The sequence below is a fragment of the Parambassis ranga genome, chromosome 22 (assembly GCF_900634625.1).
Source record: "Parambassis ranga chromosome 22, fParRan2.1, whole genome shotgun sequence".
NCBI lineage: Eukaryota > Metazoa > Chordata > Actinopteri > Ambassidae > Parambassis > Parambassis ranga.
Genome location: NC_041042.1, coordinates 9,314,776 through 9,335,153, shown reverse-complemented (window position 1 = coordinate 9,335,153; position 20,378 = coordinate 9,314,776). Strand labels below are relative to the sequence as shown.

Here is a 20,378-nt window from a genome sequence, read left to right as displayed (position 1 = left end):
AGGAGATTATTCAAATAGGGCCCAAGGCGTAGAAGTAGGGATTGGAGGCTTGCCTAGCGCACAGAGCTATATCACAGCGTTAACAAGCAGCACGGAGCGTCATTTGAACTCCAGTCACTGACAGACGCATTTCACGGCTGGCTCCATAAGACACACATGCGCCAGTCCTTGACGAAGGGACACACCGACGACCCAGATACTTTGAGTGGTCCCCAGTCACCTGCTATTAGAGAGACTTTTGGCTTTTTCCCTCTGCTGAGAGACGCTTTGTAAAAAGTCCTCCATGATGCTTGGAGCAGTTAAAATGGAAGGACACGAACACACCGATTGGAGCACCTACTACGGAGAGCCCGAGGTGGGTACCTTAAATATATATTTTTTTCCGTCTAAAGCCGATCCCATTTTATACAACTCAATATTAGCCCTGAGATAATATTAACTTTGTGATCAAATATTGACTTGAGGCGCCTCCAAATCCTCCCCCATCTCCACGCAGCGCACTATCCTAACAAAGTTGCTCGACGTATAATGGGGGGGAAACTTTTTACTCAGATTATAATTCCATTCGTCTATAAATTTTACTAAATCAGATTATTTTTGGTCACGTTTCTACTTAATAAACAGCTGTGCTCTCTGATTTTTTGGGGACAGTGGCTCAAACATTCGTGTTGCTGTCGCTGTTTGGTGTGAGCAGCCACAGGCATAAACATTTTCTTCGACATCGCACATTTTGGTCGGATTATTTAACTGGATTTATTTACAATTGTATTACATTTGCTTGTATTGTATTGGCCTCTGTGTAATTTAAAACTATTTCACAGGACAGCCAACGCCTCAGAAACATTTAACATTTACGGAACGCTGCGCGTTAAAAGGCAGCTGTCTTAATGATATTTATAATTGATAATTATAGAAATGGGATTTTATTAGGTTAAACGCACTGATCTGTGTTCAGTAATTCCAGTTCCAGTTAATTCTTCTATGTGTAATGCCAGATGAAACTCATGATTGCCTCTTTCCCTCACTGACAGTGTTACACCTCAGTTGGCAACATGAACACAGGCCTGGGAATGAACTCTATGAATACCTACATGAGCATGTCCGGCATGAGCACCACAGCCAACATGACGGCCAACTCCATGAACATGTCATACGTCAACACGGGCATGAGCCCCTCTATGACCGGCATGTCACCGGGCACCGGAGCTATGAACGGCATGGGCGCAGGCATGACGGCCATGAGCGCAGCCCTCAGCCCCAGCATGAGTCCCATGACCGCGCAGCCTGCATCCATGAACGCCCTGACATCGTACACCAACATGAACGCCATGAGCCCCATATACGGACAGTCTAACATCAACAGGTCCAGAGACCCCAAGACCTACCGCAGGAGCTACACGCACGCCAAACCTCCGTATTCCTACATTTCTCTCATCACCATGGCTATTCAGCAGTCTCCCAGCAAGATGCTGACACTCGCCGAGATCTACCAGTGGATAATGGACCTCTTCCCTTTTTATCGACAGAACCAGCAACGCTGGCAGAACTCCATCCGTCACTCTCTGTCCTTCAATGACTGTTTCCTCAAAGTACCCAGGTCACCGGATAAACCCGGGAAAGGCTCCTTCTGGACTCTCCACCCGGACTCCGGAAACATGTTTGAGAACGGCTGCTACCTGAGGAGGCAGAAGCGCTTCAAGTGCGACAAGAAAATGATTAAGGACACCACCCGCAAACCGGGAGACGGCGGCTCCTCCAACAGCAGTTCAGAGAGCTGTAACGGCAACGAGTCTCCGCACTCCAACTCCTCCTCCGGCGAGCACAAAAGGTCCCTGTCGGACATGAAGACGAGCCAGGCCCTGAGCCCGGAGCACACCGCTGCCTCCCCGGTGTCACAGGGGCAGCACCTCATGTCTCAGCATCACTCGGTCCTTGCGCATGAAGCCCACCTGAAGCCGGAGCACCACTTCTCTTTCAACCACCCTTTCTCCATCAATAACCTCATGTCCTCGGAGCAACAGCATCACAAAATGGACCTAAAGACATACGAGCAGGTGATGCATTACTCCGGCTATGGCTCCCCCATGACCGGAGCTCTTTCCATGGGCTCCATGGCGGGTAAAGCCGGTCTGGATTCTTCATCAATACCTGATACAACTTACTATCAAGGCGTCTATTCCAGGCCAATCATGAACTCCTCATAAACTCTTTCTCAATCCGATGTGGACTTTCTTCCGTTCGGTTTGTACATTTGTAAAAAAACAAAACAAAAAATATAGACTTTGTGTACAATATGTATTTCAGATATTTTTGACGTTCCCCACCGTTTTAGTTGTCGAGTTTGTTAGTAGCCTAATTATTTTGAGAGGATGTTGACAGTAATAATTAAAAGTAATGATAATGTGACAGATCTGTTCAGAAGTCGGCTTCAGGAATGGACCCCAAAGACAAACAACAACTTGCTGTAAAATATGCCTACATCTGCATAAATGGATTCTTAATGAATTTAAATGCCTCGCAGGATTTGTTCAATCATTTGTGTAATTCCTATTTATGGCTTGTATATGTGTATTCTTGTAGTGACAAGAACAGAATCTATATTAAAGTGTTATTGTTTTGTTTTCTGAATATGACTCTGTTTGGCCATTATTATTATTATTATTATTATTATTATTATTATTATTATTATTATTATTATTATTATTATTTAGGGTCAGGAATATTATATAAAGAGATTCATTTAATTGTTTTTACATCAAACAGTTACAAACCACAACATATTTTTCCACTCAGGCCTTTTTTTGCATGTATAATTGGCACATGCACTTTGTTAGTGCATAGAATAATTATATTTATTTATTTATAAATATTGGAATTCATTCTTCATGCTGTTCTAATAAGGCGCACACTTTCAGCAGGGATTAATAGCTTTGCTGGATAAAACCGGGAACAATGCTCCCAATTTGCCATTTGGGAAATGTAAACAAAACAATTATATGCTCATTAATCCCAAACACAAATTGAGATATTTATGAGGGGGGAAAAAAGAAAAAAAAAATATTTATATAACCTGTTGGGTATTTCGTGATATTTTGAAACCAAAGGGTTGAAAACTAAGAGAAGGAGTTCAGGAAAACGAAAGGATCCTACATACAACCATTAAACCCAAATATGAAAATAAGCCTTTTCTGCATACATTTGCATCATGCAGTGAATTCAATAGAAAGAAAAAACAAATACAATAATATTTAACTGAATTTATGATACAAAAATATAAGCAAATAAAACATCCGGCCTATTGTGTGGGAAGAGCTGGCCACATTAGAAGTAGTGCAACAGCCATTTACATTCCCACACATACAGTGAGACACCAAAACATCATGCATGCCTGTCACTCACCCATGTTACACACATAAACACACACTCTCCTCTCTCTCTCTCTCTCTCTCTCTCTCACACACACACACACCGCAAAGTTTAGATCAGTGAATAAGATTAAGTGTCATTGTCACATAAAACAGCCTCCCGTGGCGCAGGAGAATAGTTGCTGGAAAAAGGGGCTGATTTGGGAACAGAGCTGCCTGAATGTGATGCTCTAACTTCTCTCCCCACAATCTGGGGGTCCATTGTCTACTCCCTATTTTTAAAGTAGTTGGGCCCTCCCCTCTTGTTAGATAAGATAGGCTATAGTTGTAGTCCAAATGAATCCAACTCCCCTCCTCGCATGTTCTTCCCTGCTGAGCTCAAATCCAAGGCCAGGGGACATTTCTGCTCCCCTTACAACCAAATGACACCCCTTCGACTTCTGAACACGTAGGGCCTAAAGTGTGCGTTTATTCTCCAGACCCTCTTTACAGATCGTACTTTAAACAGCGTGATCTGCGAATAAACAAAGCCAGTAAACAATAGAGTGGAGGCTATGCCCACATATAGGAAGAGTACACACACAAACCAAATTGCACAAGTGTAAACTTTGAATAGGACGCCGCAGCTCTGTAAATTTACACAGACATTAAATTTCGTTCTATTCATTTTAGACATATAATGCTAAGCTGATTTTTTTTATAGCACACTGATCGATATCTCTGTAAAATAATCATTTTTTTAACTAGCGGGGCAGTGAAATCTTTGCTTTGTGCTAAAGTCAACAGTGACAGAGTTTGAGCTCAAATAAATGCCGTGATGTCTGGAGCCCTTTGCAGAAGGCAGAAGGCGAGCTTCTACAATGGGCTCCTGTGGCTTGCCAACAACAAGCACCGGCTATTTTGCACAGGTATGAAGCTTTTATTTTTATATAAACCATTATTTTTTGTACTCTGAGGGTGAGATGGTTTGATGGCCATTCTGCTGCATGCATGAGGAGGGGCGCGGGCTGATATCCTAAATTCATGAGAAAGGAGACGTATTGGATTTCACGACAGGGTGGTGCAAAGCTGAGGGATCTGCAGGTTGGGTGATAGAGGCTGCTTCGAGTTTCTCTGAATTGCATGATGGAGAGATCCAACTGCAATGCAAAAAACGGTCATGTGATTGTATAGTGCATTTTGAACGACTGAACTTTTTGGAATTGATGAAGTCATTTCAGTAATTAATTTATATTATTGCTACTACTGTAAAATAAAATCATTTGTAAGCAGATACTGGACCCTTTCACTTGTTCAGGAATTCCATATGGACCTGATACCAGCTGTGATGGATGTTGTTTTGCAGCAGCTGATTGATTTCATGCATTAAATGAGCTCTACTGCAGGACTGACCCCGCTGTCGCTTTTATATTGTAGAAATAAGTTTGGATTATTTTATTGTCACGGTAGAAATCAATAAATTATATTTATAAATAGCTGCGTAAAAAGCAAAAAAAAACCTTTTATCGCTAATAATACTTATAACAATATTAATAATATTAATTAAATTAAAAGGCCTTATTCAAATTTCTTTTCAATCTTAAGTAGATGGAGAGCTCTCCAAAATGTGTCAGCCATTATTAATCTGTTGTATCTCAACGCGGCTCTCCTCCGACCCTTTGAAAGCAGGATAACCCTCAGTCAAGCCCCCTCCAAGCACACTGATACGGGAATGGCCTTTTGGATCTTTGCCGGTTCAAAGGTAACCAACCTCAATCTGTACTGACGGACAAAAGTGCACCGAGGCCACATCCCTGCACCTTCCCCCGTATAGACTACCTCCTAACTTTGTTCAGGGGGGGATACCTCTGCATGCAGCTCCTGGCCGCACCATCATAGACGAGCACATCTGTTGTTATAGCAACTGAATAAAAGGATGGTCCAGCCTGTTGATCCTTTTTACGTCGCTAACCTGATTTCTCTGCATTACTTCTGCTTGTATTTGCATATTTTGCATGATTAGTGCCTGGATTTTTTTTCTCAGAGACACAAAGCATCCAGACTTTTTTTTTACTCCAGCTGCAAGACGATGATAGAAAATCGGTTATTAGCCTATTAAAAACAACAAAATAATATCTAGGGTTGTGCTACCACAATGCGTAGAAAAATAGGCTATACAATGCATAATAAAATAGTCAGATTAGCGTCTTTTTACAATGTGTGGAAACAACATGCTACTTCTTTGTTTTCCTTTTTTATGTCTTTAAAAAGCGTGTAATTGCATCAGATCTGCAAAGTCAGACATTTTCCCTACAGCGATGCATTTTAATGCCAAGGCGAGTTTGGGCCTCTATTTTCAATGAATGACTCAGTACCCTATAAGCCATGTGCGCATCCACCCATGGGCGTCAACGGAGGGGGATATAGTAGCAGAGAAATGGCAGCACCATTCATAACAGCAGTTCTAGAGAAATATGAGAGATATAATAATAATGGACTGGAAGATTTTACGCCGTGAAGGGGAGCAGCAGCCGAATCATCTGCGTCTGTGCAGGTTAGTTTAGCAATCAATCAGCTTAATAAGAAAGACTCTTCGATCATTGGTAACTGGTGCATCATATTTGTATTTACATGAAATCAGACGGGCTCTTTCGGGTTATCAGATGGTGTTCTGTAGTCTACTCAGCAGGGCGTCTGCCGCACCTATAGCCAGGCTCTGCGCTGCAGCCCGAGGACTGGAACACCCAAGTAGATCTGTCTCCATGGCGACGGCGGGACACCGGTCCAACAAGCTGTAATTCTGTCTCAGCCTTTTGCAGGGGAGGGACCGTCCACACTAGCCCGACTTAACTCCTCTTTCACCAGAAATACTCCTAATCCCATATCTTAGCAGGGCAAACTGCCGTCCCTCAGTATATTAAAGGGACCACAAAGTCAAAACTCAAAGCCACCCATGGTTTCTCAGCGGGCGGCCCATCCCGGTGTGACGCTCCACTGTCCCGTCCGTCTATCCACCATAAGTGTCTCCAAATTATCCGCACATCTCTAAAGAACACGCGTAAGATTTGTGTATTAGTCGCTATTATTTTATTCCGAGAAAGCAAAAAACGAGGAATAATTCATTTAGATTTAAGGAAACAAATTACAACGTGAACAAAGATATTTAAAATGCCTGCTAATCTCAGAACTGAATACACATTTCAGCCTGCGCTGCAGCTGTAGTGGATCTGTTACCATGCTGTCATTATTGTCTGTTAGTTTCTGCTATTGATAGGCTATTGATTTATATATAGGCCTACATATATACTATTGTTACATCAATATTAAAAATATTAAATAGCATTCTGCATATTAATTTATAAATTAAAATACTCATTTCGTTCATTCAACATGTGTTCATGTAGGTTTAACAGATAAATAAATTTGCACATAAGCATAACCTGAATTTCTGCAGTATAATATATATAATTATTATTTAGGAATAGAAATTTAATTTTATATATCCTTCAGCTAAATGTTTTGTGCATTTAGTTTTTATAAAGGCCTAACAACTAAACATGTTTTTGATAGCTTTAATTGCTGTATTTTTATTTTTAATAATAAAAAAAACTGTTTGAATATGCATAAAAATTGGACCTCAGACAGGATTTTAAACTGATGAATGATTATTGGGCTGTGAAGGCCTTTGCATAAAATTGATGAAAGATAGTCATGGAAAGGGAAAAAATTTGACAATCCTTTCAAAATGTGTTTTTTCTCCTTTTAAAACAGTCTTTACTACATCCTTTGGCTACTATCTAAATAGTTTGCTATGGCACAGTTCACAATTTCCACACCTGATGAGTATTTATTTAATGAAATCTTTTGTACTAAGTGTAAAATATATTTTTCAAGATTTTTTAGTTCACTTTTCTGAGTAAGACTAAAATAAACAAACACAAAAAAGAGATGTGGCAATTTTTTGATGATGAAAAGGTAGAAGTGTGTGTATGTGTGTGAGACAAAAAGAGAGAGAGGGATGGCAGGATGGACAGGGTGAGAATGCGGACGCTAACTGTGATGTGTCCGCACTCTTCTGACACATCTATGTGACATTCCAACGCAGGACTCCTTCATGTCCTGAGAGAGAGTGAGAGAGATAGAGGTCCGTCAACAATGCCCATTGAGCACTGTGAGGCAGCAGCTGGTGGGACATGCAGTGACCTAAAGGCAATCTTTTCAGGCCAGGACGGGGTGCCTCTGACTACCCTGCTGCCTTTTTATAGTTGGAAGTGGATGGATGGTTAGTGTTTATACTAAAGTGTTGCAACACAGCAGGTCTGCCATCATGCAAACAGAAGAAAAACTATCCCACACCTTACCAAACCAACCAGGAGTCTCTATAAAAGAAGCAACTGTATATCAAAGGTGAGGAAGATAATGTACATTTTTGAAGAGGAGCCTTCCATCTTATGTCAGCGTGATGGAGATAAAATGGAGATGACCGCCAAAGCTTGTTGTTTCTCCAGAGCACTGAAGTGAGGCTCAGCCCCACACTGGAGGGGAGATTAGCTTCTCAACGAGATACATAAAGCATACAGAAAAGGCCTCCATGCACGATAATAGAAGTGTGATCACCCAAGCAGAAAGATACTATATTGGATGGAGATTAAAGATGCTCAAAATGTGAAGTTAGATATTGGCTGGGTTGACTGCTGCAAGCATTTGTGTTCATGCACGCTCTCATGCTTCTAACCCTGCTTTAGTAATTCCACAGGCATTTCCCAGTGGGTCTCATGCTTCTCTTTGAGATCAAACCTTGTTGGCAAAGCTACCATAAAAATGATCTGTCAGTCAGCAGTAGTACAGGGATGCCTGCCTCACTGTGATTGATCTGCCACAGCTTCTTTATTCCCCCTGAGGGTTGATACCTCCAGGTTTTACACACAGCTCTTGCCAGTGCAGATGAATAGTACTGAACTATTTCCCCCCAGTGTGGCACATTTAGCAGCACATGGCCATAACATGGAAGCCAACACGCTGCAATATCTCCTCACTTCCCCCTCAGCTCCAGTTCCAGGAAGTGAAAGCAGATCTTTGCCAGCCAATCACAGCGAAGGACACCCAACTCATTAAAAGTTAATGAAACCTATAAACGTGGTGCGCCAGCGATTCATTTAAACCCCCAATCCAATCTCCTCTCCCAGCAAAGGCAAACAAGCCCGTGTGCCCCCAGTGCTGTCCTCGGAATAACAAACTACGGAATATTTTGTCCTGCATATGTTCTCCTATGCAGACATGTGCACATTGATATGCTATCTTACAATAGGACTTGTCCAATTTAGAGAATGCCAGGATGGTGTTCTGCAGGGGTGAATTCTGTAATCTGCGTCTGAGTTGAATTTAATGCCTTCTCTTTACACCACAGCGCTTGTTGGGAATGGCCATGAAAGATATGCCATTTCAACATTCATGAGAATCACTGACATTCAAATAATGTGCTCATTTTAATACCGTATGAGTGAGAGCTAAATCTGTGTGAAAAACCTACACATACATCCTCACATTCATACGAGTGGTAAGAACTGTTGATCCATGCAGATAGACAAGGCCAAACCTCAGGGTAAGCCTCTTTCGTTCAGATAAACCCATCTTACTCTGTCCTCCATGCTTTGTCTATTTCTGCACTCTCTCACCTAATAGCAATGCAGCTCTCAATTGGATAACAACCTATCAACAACAATAAAGTGCCACCTAACTAGTGTCCAAATCTAAAGAGTGGAACAATATCCCCCCTTGTCTTTCAGACCTTTATTTCAACATGGCTCCAGCGCCTTATAGTGCTTCCCTTGGGGGATTCAAATTAAATTCTCCCCATGTATAGTGCCACTGTCAGCCTGCTAATGAATTCCCATACCCTGACTTGAATCAAATTAATCCCCAATTTAATCCCATATAAATGGCTGTGTTATTTATAATGGGAAGACGGATGTTCAGTTGAAGGATTGAGGAAAGCTGGGAGGTGTCTATAAGGGTTGTTGAGCAGATTATACTGAAGGATGAGGCCTGTATGTTCTCCCCACTGTAGAGTAGTCCCCTGATACACACTATTTAACCCTCGCCTGCTTGATGCTGACAGAAACATCGCAGCATTTATCACTTAATATCTCTCAGATTAAGGAGTCAAATGGTAGATTTATTGGTCACCATTATCTTGAAGTGCCCCATCGAAAAGATTATGTGTGAAGGCTGTTGGGTACAGTTAAATTTGCTGTGGGTTTAGACTTGTTTGAGGTCACAGTGTCAAAGACAGTTGCCTTTATGTACTAATGCAAATTTTACAAGGACTTTCCTTCAAATGCAAATCCATCATGTGAAGAGAAGTTGCATATTTTTTTTGGGAACAAGTCACGATCCATATTTAGATTAGAGGACCACCGCCTTTTATTGCAATGATTGATGGGTAAATGACAAGTAGTGTGTCAAAGGATTTAAAAAGCATAACTGGTATATATGCAAATAAAACGGTCCACTACACAACTCAAGAAAAGAAATACAAAGTCCAAATGGTGCCTCCAGGTTGAGTAATTAATGTGCATGTGGCTCAAAAGACAGGAACTGTTAAACTGCCTGTCTGTGTGTCGTTTTAGCCAAACAGGCAACGATGACCCAACATTAATATGTTTAGATAAAACTTATTTTTGAGTTGCATGCACCAGATTCTAAACTGCTAAACTTCACCATGAGAACTACAGATGTTGATGTAGTCCAAAGTTTGTTTTTAAATTGGCTATGAAGAAGATAAAGCAGAAGGGTATATGGTCTGCAGGCAAACATAGGGGTTATGCAGATCCAAATGTATGATATACAGTATTAGGTAAGCATTACCCTGGGATGGAAATGAGTGTGACAGACGGTTCTGGAGTCAGTTTGGCAGTTCAGGGGACAGTTTGGAGCCTTTAAAGCTCGGTCCACCAAATGTCTGAACAGCTATGGTTTATTGAGGCATCTGTAAGCTTACTCATTTTATTGCCAAGCTTGGCTCGTGCACCTACCGTCACGGAGAGGGAGAATGAAAAAACACACATGCACGCATTCACACAAAAGTTTGCTGTTTGCCTTCATTCCACCAAATCCTTGACAGCCGTGCTATAGCCCATCACTATTCACACCATTGTGCTGTCACAACAACTAAACACATCATTTGTGTTGCAGAAACTCATCCTGTATGTATCCAATACCAAATGTTTGGCGACTGAGAGAGATGTTGGGGAGGGGGTTGCATAATTTGCTAGGAAACATTTTACCGAACATTTGGTGATAAAAACGCCGGCGTCAGCCCCAAGGCTTAAAGCAATTAATTCAGGATCCTGACATAAACTCTCCAATCCTTTGACAGCTTGGAGCTGAAATAAAAATGCTAGTTCTCCTGGGAACGGCAGGAGATAGCTGGCTCTTTTCTGGACTGTTTGCTCACTGGCCCTGAGAGCAATCTTCCCCAGTCAGAATGAAATGCAAGGACACAAACAATGTACCGGCGAGAGAATGGGAGATGGGGAATGAACAGTTTGGACTATTTGCTCAGCAGAAGGGCAGCCACAATGGCCGGCCCATGGCTTTCCCATGCATCAAGCCTCTTAGTCTTAGGCCTCCCTTTGTTGCCTGGTTTCTTCTTCCCCGGCCAGATAAGAGCCCAGCTGCCCTATACTTTTAATTCCCATTGTACGCCATACTGTATGGTCATTTATCTGTCCACATTCTGCCTGCACGATGACGTTGTCTAATTGAACGGGTTATCGCGTGTGTATCTCTGTTCACTTTAGCATGTGTACTCGTTTAGGGGCTCAATTGCTCTCACTTTGCCATAAAAAGCAGGGTGGCGGATGGGGAGGGGGGATAACGGCTGACCCCTCTTCTGGTCTTAGAGAAAGAAGCACAAGTCAAGCACCGAGAATGATAACGATGCCCGTAGTTTTTTTGTGTGTGTGTGTGTGTGTTTTTTTTAATAAGAGAAAGGAGAAGTTTTACTTCTAAAACAAAAAAAATGAAGAGCCAAAAAGATCTAAGCGAGGAGCTCCGTTTCTACAGCACAACAAAAATGTGCTTTTTCAGCCAAAGGCAAAAAGCTTCTGAGGGCTCTTGAGGGAGAAATGAGATGCAGCCATTATATGACCTAATGGCAACTCCAACCAGAGGAGAGGGCAAACAGAGCAAAGTGTAGTGGCTCTGGCTCAGAAAAGGATCCATATTGTGCCCCCTTTGTTTTGGTGTGTTGGTTTGTGTTTGCATTTACATTGACCAGTTCTCTGCAGAATGCGTATTCACACTCAATACATGTAATGCTGTCTGCGTAGGCAGGAAATGGAAGTAGCGTGCTTCCCCGCTGAAGTCTGCTGGGAGTAAAATAACAATAGTAAATGAATCTGAAACAAACAAACAAACAAACAAAAAAAAGAGAGAGAGGTGGTGGGATGTCACAGGAGGATCAATACACATAAGATGAAGGAGCATATTCATGCATGTGAGCAGACACTTGCCTAAACACAAACACACACAGAAGCCCATCCCCCTCTGTAAAGGTTGCGGTGTCAGGGACCCCCTGGGTGGTCAGATCAAGGATGATTTCAACACAATATGATGTTGTGAAGGATGATATTCGCTAGCTATGTTTTTACTGTCACATTTACACAAACAACATCCTGTATTATGTATTATTTTATGAATTTGCAGAATGTTGATCTTGGGTTACAAACAATTTTTACACTCATAGACATGGCATAAAAAACTGCTCTTTTTATCACCAGAGAGAAAACACAACCCACGATGAATCCACAATGGTTTATTCTAATGGCTAAGCCCTTAATCTATCAGATCAGATTTCAAAGTGCCGGTAGCTGTGCCAAGACAGGCCCCAGGAAGGAAAACCTTTTTGTTTGGGGCAGAATTTTTAAATTTAAGACCTGACTTTATTTATGCGGGCTCTAATCACCAGAAAGGAAAAAAAAAAAGAGGCATGACCTGTTCGGAAGCAATACCTCAAAGAGCAACATCATTAAGAAACAGTAAGTGCTTGTTTTCGCATCCACCTTTGGTGCACCAACGGCGTTTTGCCAGCATGTCAGACCTCAGGTATGGCAAGATAAATAGCTGTCTTATTTGTGCCTGTGAGAGCTAGGCTCCTTGTGGGGTGGTGCTCTCAGCTTCACGCTCCAGCAACGCTGAAATAAAGCTCTGTTCGAGGCATTTCAACACTGCTTAAGGTTGTCCATGGCCATGTAATTTATGAGTTGAGAGGACTCCGTTTTAAAGTTAGCTATGACCTACAATCTTCCAGCATTCATGGGTGGAGAAAAGAGCTGTGTGAGTCATAGGAAACTTACAACACTCCTCCAATTACCTTAAACAATGGCGGTCTGAGTGATGCCTTGTAGCTTTCTGGTGTGTGGTTCAGTCGCTAAATTTGGACATGATGTGACCTAAAGTAATTGGATGTACCGGCACTTTAGCAGGGTTGCTGTTTTGTCACCTGTAGGTCAGTGCAGCGGAGCTGGTAGGACACGGTTAGAGCCTTTCACTTCATGCCCCACAGCTCTCAGTGGGTGGTCATACAGACAGACTGACAGACAGACTGGCTTGCATTGTTTGAATGTGGTTAGATTTTTGGCATTTGTATGTGAAATACAGATTAAAAGATAATGAAGACTGTAAGGATTAAATTCCAGATATTTTAGGGATTATTATTTTTATAAATGGCAGTATTTTTATTAGAAATTTTAATAGATTTTTTTTGTTGGAAAATTTCCGTTTTGTTTTCAAAAAATGTTTTTAATATAAAGTATACTTTACTTTTTACTCCATAAATTAAACAAAAACCAATAATGTTATCAGATTTCATCCACACTCATTATTAAATTGGGGTTTTTAAAATGTGGAAATATAAACATTTATATTTACATACCCTGTGTTTGCCCTTCGATGCAATAACTGGATATATGACTGTGTAATTACTTTTTATTGCTAAGGTATCACATAAAGGAAAATTAAAGCACACATTATTAGGTAAGGTTTATCAGTGGTACTGCATTGCAGAAATTACTATGTAATTATCCTTTATTTATATTCTAAATACAGAAAAAAACATAATGCCAAATTTATCCTATGAGAATAAACTAATGAGAAATGTATTTCCAATGAAATAATCTTTTAAAACAAAGAGAAAAATATTACGTTAATCTAATGAGTGGAGTTATATGAATTTGAGGAGAGCTATAAATCCATTTTATGGATTATAAAAGAAAAATTTCACATTAAAGTAAAAGATAATTAATATTTATTAATAGAATTACAGGAAAAAAGCATTTTAAAAGCCTATATATTAGAAGCGTTTTGTATGATATGATATGATTTCATATAACCATATAGCTTTCCCTATGGTAAAACATAACTTTATAACTGCTGTGACCTGTGTCTATATTGGTATATATTTCACTGAAGGATTATAGTATTAAACAAATTCCTTAATGGTTATTTAAATATATTCAAAACCGTCAAAAAAGTTTTGTTTAAATATAAGTAACACATTTTTCAAAAAACAAGTATTCAAACATTATATTGTGACATATATGTTTTGGTTTAAAATTTGAAATTTGTAATAATATTAATAATTGATATTTAAACTTTTTCCATTTAATGAGCTGCAGCAGTTCACAGCTCGTTTCACTGCTTTTGAAATGGTTGCAAGTGCTTTAAATTGAAATGCTTGCTTTAGAGAATCCTGACTCTTTGCTTCATATTAGTTGTGCTGAACTTTCAATTCAGAGCACATCTGAGCCAGACGTAGGTATACCATTCACATTACCTCTCTGCCTGTGTGTGAATGTCAACACCCTGTAAACACCTTTGACACACATGCTTGAATGCGACGGGCGAGTTAACTAAACATTCCTGGGTGTTCCCTGTAAAGGTCTACCACTCATCCACTGGACTGCACTGACCCATCTGACCCATCTCCCACGCTCCAAACTGCACTCATGGAAAACACACATTTTTTTCTGTTTGTATATATATATATTTTTTGTATTTAGTTTTTACCTCTAACAAGCAAAAATACATTAAATTAGAACAGGAACAGCAGTGACAATAAGTCACACTTCTGTATCATGTTTTCTTTCTGTGTATGCGTTTTACACAATGGAACAATGCTCTATGAGGATTTGGGAATTTGGGAGTATAATTCCAGCTCTGTGCTTATCTGTGCACCCAGACTATTTGAGTGTTTTGAGATGCGGGCTCCCTGAGGACGGATCGAAGGCGTCCTAGTAGAACTGCACATCAAATAAATAGGAGGATGGGATTTATATGGAGGCTGTGTCTCTGTCAAACAGGGCTCTGCTGACTGAAGTGATCCCCACGGCCCGAGTGGAGGAGAGGAGGGAGAGGAAGCCTCAGAGGGAAGAAGGATAGCAGTGAAAGAGCTACACCGATGCACTCAAACACACACACACACACTCAAACACTCACACAATGTCCCTCTCAGTCCTGGGTTGTGACCGGCCCATGGCATTGGCCAGGTATGTCAACTATGTTTGCCAAGCCATCCATCACCCATGCACCTTCCCTCCTGAAACAGGAACTTTTGTTTGAAACATACACTTGTTAAGCCCATCCTTTGACTCTGCTCAGTATAATTTATTTCCTGATAGCCGAGACACAGGATTTATTAGCACCTATGTTTTTGTCTTTTTTTTCCTCTTATTGTGGGTTGCATGGTGCAAATGTGTTGGTAGAAACACGGAGGTGCTGTTGCTAAAAGAGAGATTGTGAGCTACAGTTTGGGGACATCAGTGGCCCTTATCGCTGGTGAGCAGGGTTAGCAAATAAACACACTGTAGTGAAGTCAAGCTGCATGTAAGGAAGGGAAAGATTTATGGCTGCATGACTCTCACACATGATAAAGACAAAGAATTTCATATTTTCAGGCAGAGACGTAGCATCATGCTGCTGCAGAATGAAAATGAAACATTTGTGTGTGATGCCTAAATTGTTTAAATCATTCTGTATTTATAAAATAATTCCTCATTATTTTCACAGAACTTTTGTTTTTCTTATGAGGCATAAAAAACAAAAGTATTTAATGTTAAGAAGGTTGTGCTTATTAGTGAGCCTGAGTCATTGTTGGCCAGCTTGAGAACATATTGTGAGAACCTTCCACAAGCATCTCAAAAGAAACCTGGGCTGGTATGTTTGCTAAGGCACCCAAGTTGGTTAGTTGGAGCCTTACTTCATTCCCTGAAACACAACCTTCATTTATCTTTTCTCTCTGTGCGAGAGAGCCGATATGACTAAAAGTGCCACGTTAATGATTGACTCTAGGCACACCGAGCATCCTGCATTGAGTGGCCACTTTGCCCGCTCTTGTGCTGCATTTTCAGCCGTAAATGTTTGTGGTCCCACTATCCTCTCCAAATCCCATACAGTATTATTAGCACTAGGGGGGTTAGGGTGGGGTTGAGACTAACTTTCAATAAAGAACCATTGGCATGCTGAGGTAAATGGAAGATAAGAGTTTGTCTGTGACCCTTTTAGTGCTTTATAAGAATGTGGCTGTGCAAACCTAATCTCCCCTCCAGATAAATTTGGCCCTGCTTTGTGAAAGCAAGTTCATGCATTGCTTTTTTTTTTCTTCTTTTTATTCTAAAGCCCACTTTGACAGGCGTGAAATGAGTCTTGGAGTTTTCATTGACAGTTCAAGATGAAGAGCAAACTGAGATTAGGGCATGTTAATTAATTGTGGGGTTGGTAAAATGGCCTCCAGTCCCATGAAAGCTTGCTTCATTTATTGCCATCCGGCCAATCAGTGACAATTCTGTAATCAGGAAATTAACGGCCCTAAATTATTTACTCTTTTTTTAGCTTATACACACCTTTTGAGCCCACATAGTTGGCAATACTTTTATCATGTTGCTACTAACCACCTGCTTGTTAAAGGACATGATATGCCATAAATTGTTGCATAAAACTGACCTGTGTGTTCTCCCTGTCCTCCACAGATACATTTGAGGACACTTTCCATAGCTGCTTACTTTCATCACCCTGCGTCAACTGACCTGAAAGCACTTTCCTGTCGATGTACTTGGCTATATCTACGTCCGACCTGTCTGCCATATGTAATATCAAAGCCTCTGTCAGCGTGGAGCTGAATGGGAACAAAAGAGAGGCCTCCATTAATGATTAACTGTTCTAAAAGCCCCGGCTTTTGTATTCCCATGGAGCCCAGGCTATCTGGCCACCATGTGACATGCTCACAGCATTTTTCGAGCAGATTGGGGGAAAGCTAGTGAGCAAACACAGGTGCTTTGGAGCAGCGTTGCCGACGCTGTCAGGGACAACCACAAACAAGAGCAGCTATGCCTGGCTAAATGAATCCCCACCCCTCCCTACACCATCACCACCTCCACTCCGCCACCACCCCTCTCTCCCTGCTCCTAGCTAACTTGTTTGCTAGCTCCCTATAGCTTTCTCCTTGCAAAGCCTTGCTTCTAGATAGTCACCGCAACCCCCCTCCACAAGTCCAACGTCCGCTCCAGCCAGGCTCCACAACTTCTCACACACTCCAAAGAAACAAACAAATAAAAGTGAGGACGGCCGACCACTTCTTTGAGGTGATGGCATTTGCTGTGGTCATGACTAGTGGGAGAGCAAACAAATTAACGGTGTCCGAGTTTTCACTTTCCAAACCAAACTAAATGTCTTTTAGTTCAAGTGGGGCAATTCCGCTGACCTTGGTGTCAAATGCTGTATAAGGGTTGCACACTCTTGCACTTGAAATGTTGAGAGGACGTCATAAGAAATTAAACAGGAGTATTGGCTGATGTGTGCGCGGTGTGTTAAAATAGCATGTGAAAAATAAATCTCAAATAAATCATGTGTGTAATAGACACTGTGGTTAATTTCTGCTATCAGAGTATTTTGGCCACAAAGTTTAACAAGAGGTGTCTGGAGCACTTAACCTTTTCATCCAGACGGACTGATTGTTCAGAGTGACTGGGGGTGCTGTGTCGCTCAACTTTGATAAGACAATCAGATGATAGGATGGCGTTATCTTAACATGGCTTTCCGCCTGGGAGACAAATGAACAGTGTGTGATAACAGGAACAAAAGCTTGGCTCTTATTGGCTGCTCCGTCCAAAGAAAGGAAAAATTATCAGAGTGGAAAATTCACAACCGGTGCAGTTTATTTCATTTTCAATTTTCTACTTAGACCAGGTCACAGGAACATCTTACTTTTTTTATCACTCAAATATTTATATTGTCTCTTGTTGGGATTTTGGTATGACAGTCTGCAATTACCTCTGCCTATAAAGCAGTTATCATGGAATATGATAAAAAAATGTTATAAAACAAACAATTTCAATCAAGAAGAGAGGAAATTAAGCTGTAAAAGTAAGATACAGAAAAACAGGCAGACAGGCGGTGTGTAAAAATATTATTGAAAATGTAGGAGTGGTGGTGCTCTGGTCTATAATGTGAGAGGTGAAGGAATGAATAGCTGAAAAAAGGTCAAAAGTAGTTAGCTCAGAGACACACAACTGATCACTTCTGTCTGGGCTTTCAGACTCTTGCAGGCCAATTCTCAGAGTCAGAGAGGGGTGTGTATACTCAAGGATTCACTCAGACTGTGTTTGCTCTATATCCCCCCCAAAAAAAATGATTGGAAAAAATATTGGTGTCTAGTATGAAATGTTAGCACTTTGCTAGAACTAAAAAAAAAGGCACTGAAACTATGGAGAATCAAAATGAATAAAATATTCTCTTTTTAAGAACAGATGCGTTGTGTGTTATTTAAAAAAACATCATTGCCTAAATTTAACATTCTTCTAAATTTCTAACTTGTGCTAAAACCGGCATATTTTAAAGTTGAATTTAACCCCCTTAAAGCTTTCTTTCAGAGACTATCAGAGAGGTTTAACATGTGCAGAGATGTATTCGAAGCTCATCTCATCCCCTGGTCTGTCACTGGTTCCCTGCAGGGATTTAGCCTCCGCTGGTCGTGAGCTGAGTCTGATCAGAGGAGTTACAAATCCTTACTTTTAGGGATCTTACTGTAATTCAGAGGCCTGCTGGCCACAGTAAAGTGTGGGGGCCCAGCATCTCGAGAGGGATTTGAGACATCATCTTTGTTGCCTCCTCATTGTATTATGGTGAAAGTCGTCCAGCCCCATTGTCTGACCAAACTCTGCTCAGACCTCGGCTCAATCAAAGAAAAGTTTTCCAGTAATGAGGTAAGACATGAAAGCTCAATGAACACAGCGACTTGATGAAAGGGCCTGTTTGATCCTGCAAGGCACAATGGTAAAATTTGAAAAGAGCAAAGTGTGCTTTAAGCAGCAATGCACTGCATTAACCCCTTGTCTTTTGACAGGCCCACACCTAGAAAGAAGTAATATTCCTCTCTATGGAAAATGTAGTTCATGAGTAATGCTGTTCTCAAGGGGAGGGGACCTCTGTGCTAATTCTACCTGCTGCCTTTAGGGATTCAAGACACAGATAGAGCTGGCCTCTCTACAAAGCTTTGGCCTATAGAAACTCTTTCTTGTGTGCCCTTTGAAAAGTTCTTATTCATTTGTTTCTCAATGTATTTCTACAAATAAATGATGTTTTTCAGTCTGTCATCGTGTCAGATTTTTATTATTGTGTCCAAAAGAGACAAAAAATAAACTTCAATAATTTAATCATGTTTAATTTTCTTCATTGTGTGTGATGGGCAGTGACTCAAGATTTCTTTTCGCCCTCACTGTGGCTAGCTAGTGTCTCATTTTGTGCTGGCAGGTGACAACTACCGTCAAATCAAATAATTTAAAAGGTGTACAAGAGTATAATATTAGGATTTTCAACTTGACACCATATGGCATCCCAGCTCAAACAGAATCATAATTAGTCATTCATACAAATCAAAGCTCTTGTTACTTTAGAATTTCCAGACTTTATGAAGAGACAAATACTTAGCAGCAGTGCAGTGAAGCCGACAGATTACCCAGCAGCCAGCTGTGGCAGTCACGGGTCAGTGCAGGCTGACTCCATCCACAGACTCTGTTAACTAAGTGGGCTGGCACCATCTCTGCACATCAGCTAGTCAGATTGCTGACTTACTCAAAGAATGCTAATAAAATATATCTTTCTATTGTGAGGGGTTGTTAGGTTCGGTCCTGCCTCTTAACAAGTGTGGTTGGCAGGCAGCAGTTAAAAGTTTTCCACTGTAAAAATTTAGATTATTACTGTGGGATGAGACTAGGTGATTCTAGAGATAAATAGGGAAGAATTCTCACTGTTTTCACCCCTCAACAGCACACACAAACAACCCCTGTGACGGCTGCAGCCTGCACCGTTTCAGTGTGTATTCATTTTCCACATGGAGCTATAAGACAAAGGTGGCCCACTCAGGTAATGGAGCGACGCCGAACAAAATCTGCTCAGGTGGAAGACCTCTGTCCCTCCATCGTCACGCCTGAACTGCATTCAATGACAGACGTAGCGCCTGACGCCTCTCTTAAAGCAAAAACCTTGTCCATCAACCTGCCAGAAGCTTCTCACGGCTGTTCCAATAACCCTCTATTCACTAAAATGTCTCCCTGCCTCTTTTTATGAATACAGCCCGTGTCCCTCGTGTTCAATTACCTGAGTCAATATAGATGTATTGAACCCCAACATATGAGTCAAATCATAAAGTGTATACAAGAGCAGGGATGTTATGGCCATCTCGGTGGAGCAGTGAAAATTACATGGGTGATTTGCAGCCCAGGAAGTAAACAAAGTGGTAATATATGAGGGCAATAACACACAAATATGGCTCCGGTGTGAAGAGCATCTGCTCAATTGTTGTTTTCCACCATTTTGACAAAATATGTTGATGCTGTTCACATAATGCCATTCTTTAAATGTATGTTTTAAAATGTGGGATAAGTCTCAACGCCTGTGTGGAAGGGTTCACATGAGACCATGCGTGCATTGCGTGTACGAGACAGCTGCTGCTTTTTGGCACACACACACACGGACACA

General features: G+C 41.1%; 1 protein-coding gene and 1 long non-coding RNA gene across 2 annotated transcripts; both read left to right on the top strand.

Moving 5' to 3' along the window:
• Positions 1-32: 32 nt before the first annotated feature.
• Positions 33-2,628, top strand: foxa2 (forkhead box A2). Its single transcript, XM_028395259.1, has 2 exons — positions 33-355; positions 1,032-2,628. The coding sequence occupies exons 1-2, from the start codon at positions 284-286 to the stop codon at positions 2,202-2,204; spliced, it is 1,245 nt and encodes a 414-aa protein (XP_028251060.1). The 5' UTR covers positions 33-283; the 3' UTR covers positions 2,205-2,628.
• Positions 2,629-4,159: 1,531 nt separating this feature from the next.
• LOC114427316 (uncharacterized) lies at positions 4,160-18,145 on the top strand. The gene is made up of 3 exons (XR_003669454.1): positions 4,160-4,273; positions 14,708-14,893; positions 16,373-18,145. It is a non-coding gene; the product is annotated as an uncharacterized LOC114427316 (long non-coding RNA).
• Positions 18,146-20,378: the final 2,233 nt, after the last annotated feature.

What these genes read in the sequence shown, in the direction of transcription:
- foxa2 (XM_028395259.1), top strand. Translation starts at nt 284, where the DNA reads ATGATGCTTGGAGCAGTTAAAATGGAAGGACACGAACACACCGATTGG. An exon ending in CCTACTACGGAGAGCCCGAG is followed by an intron (nt 356 to 1,031) that starts GTGGGTACCTTA and finishes CCTCACTGACAG; the next exon opens with TGTTACACCTCAGTTGGCAA.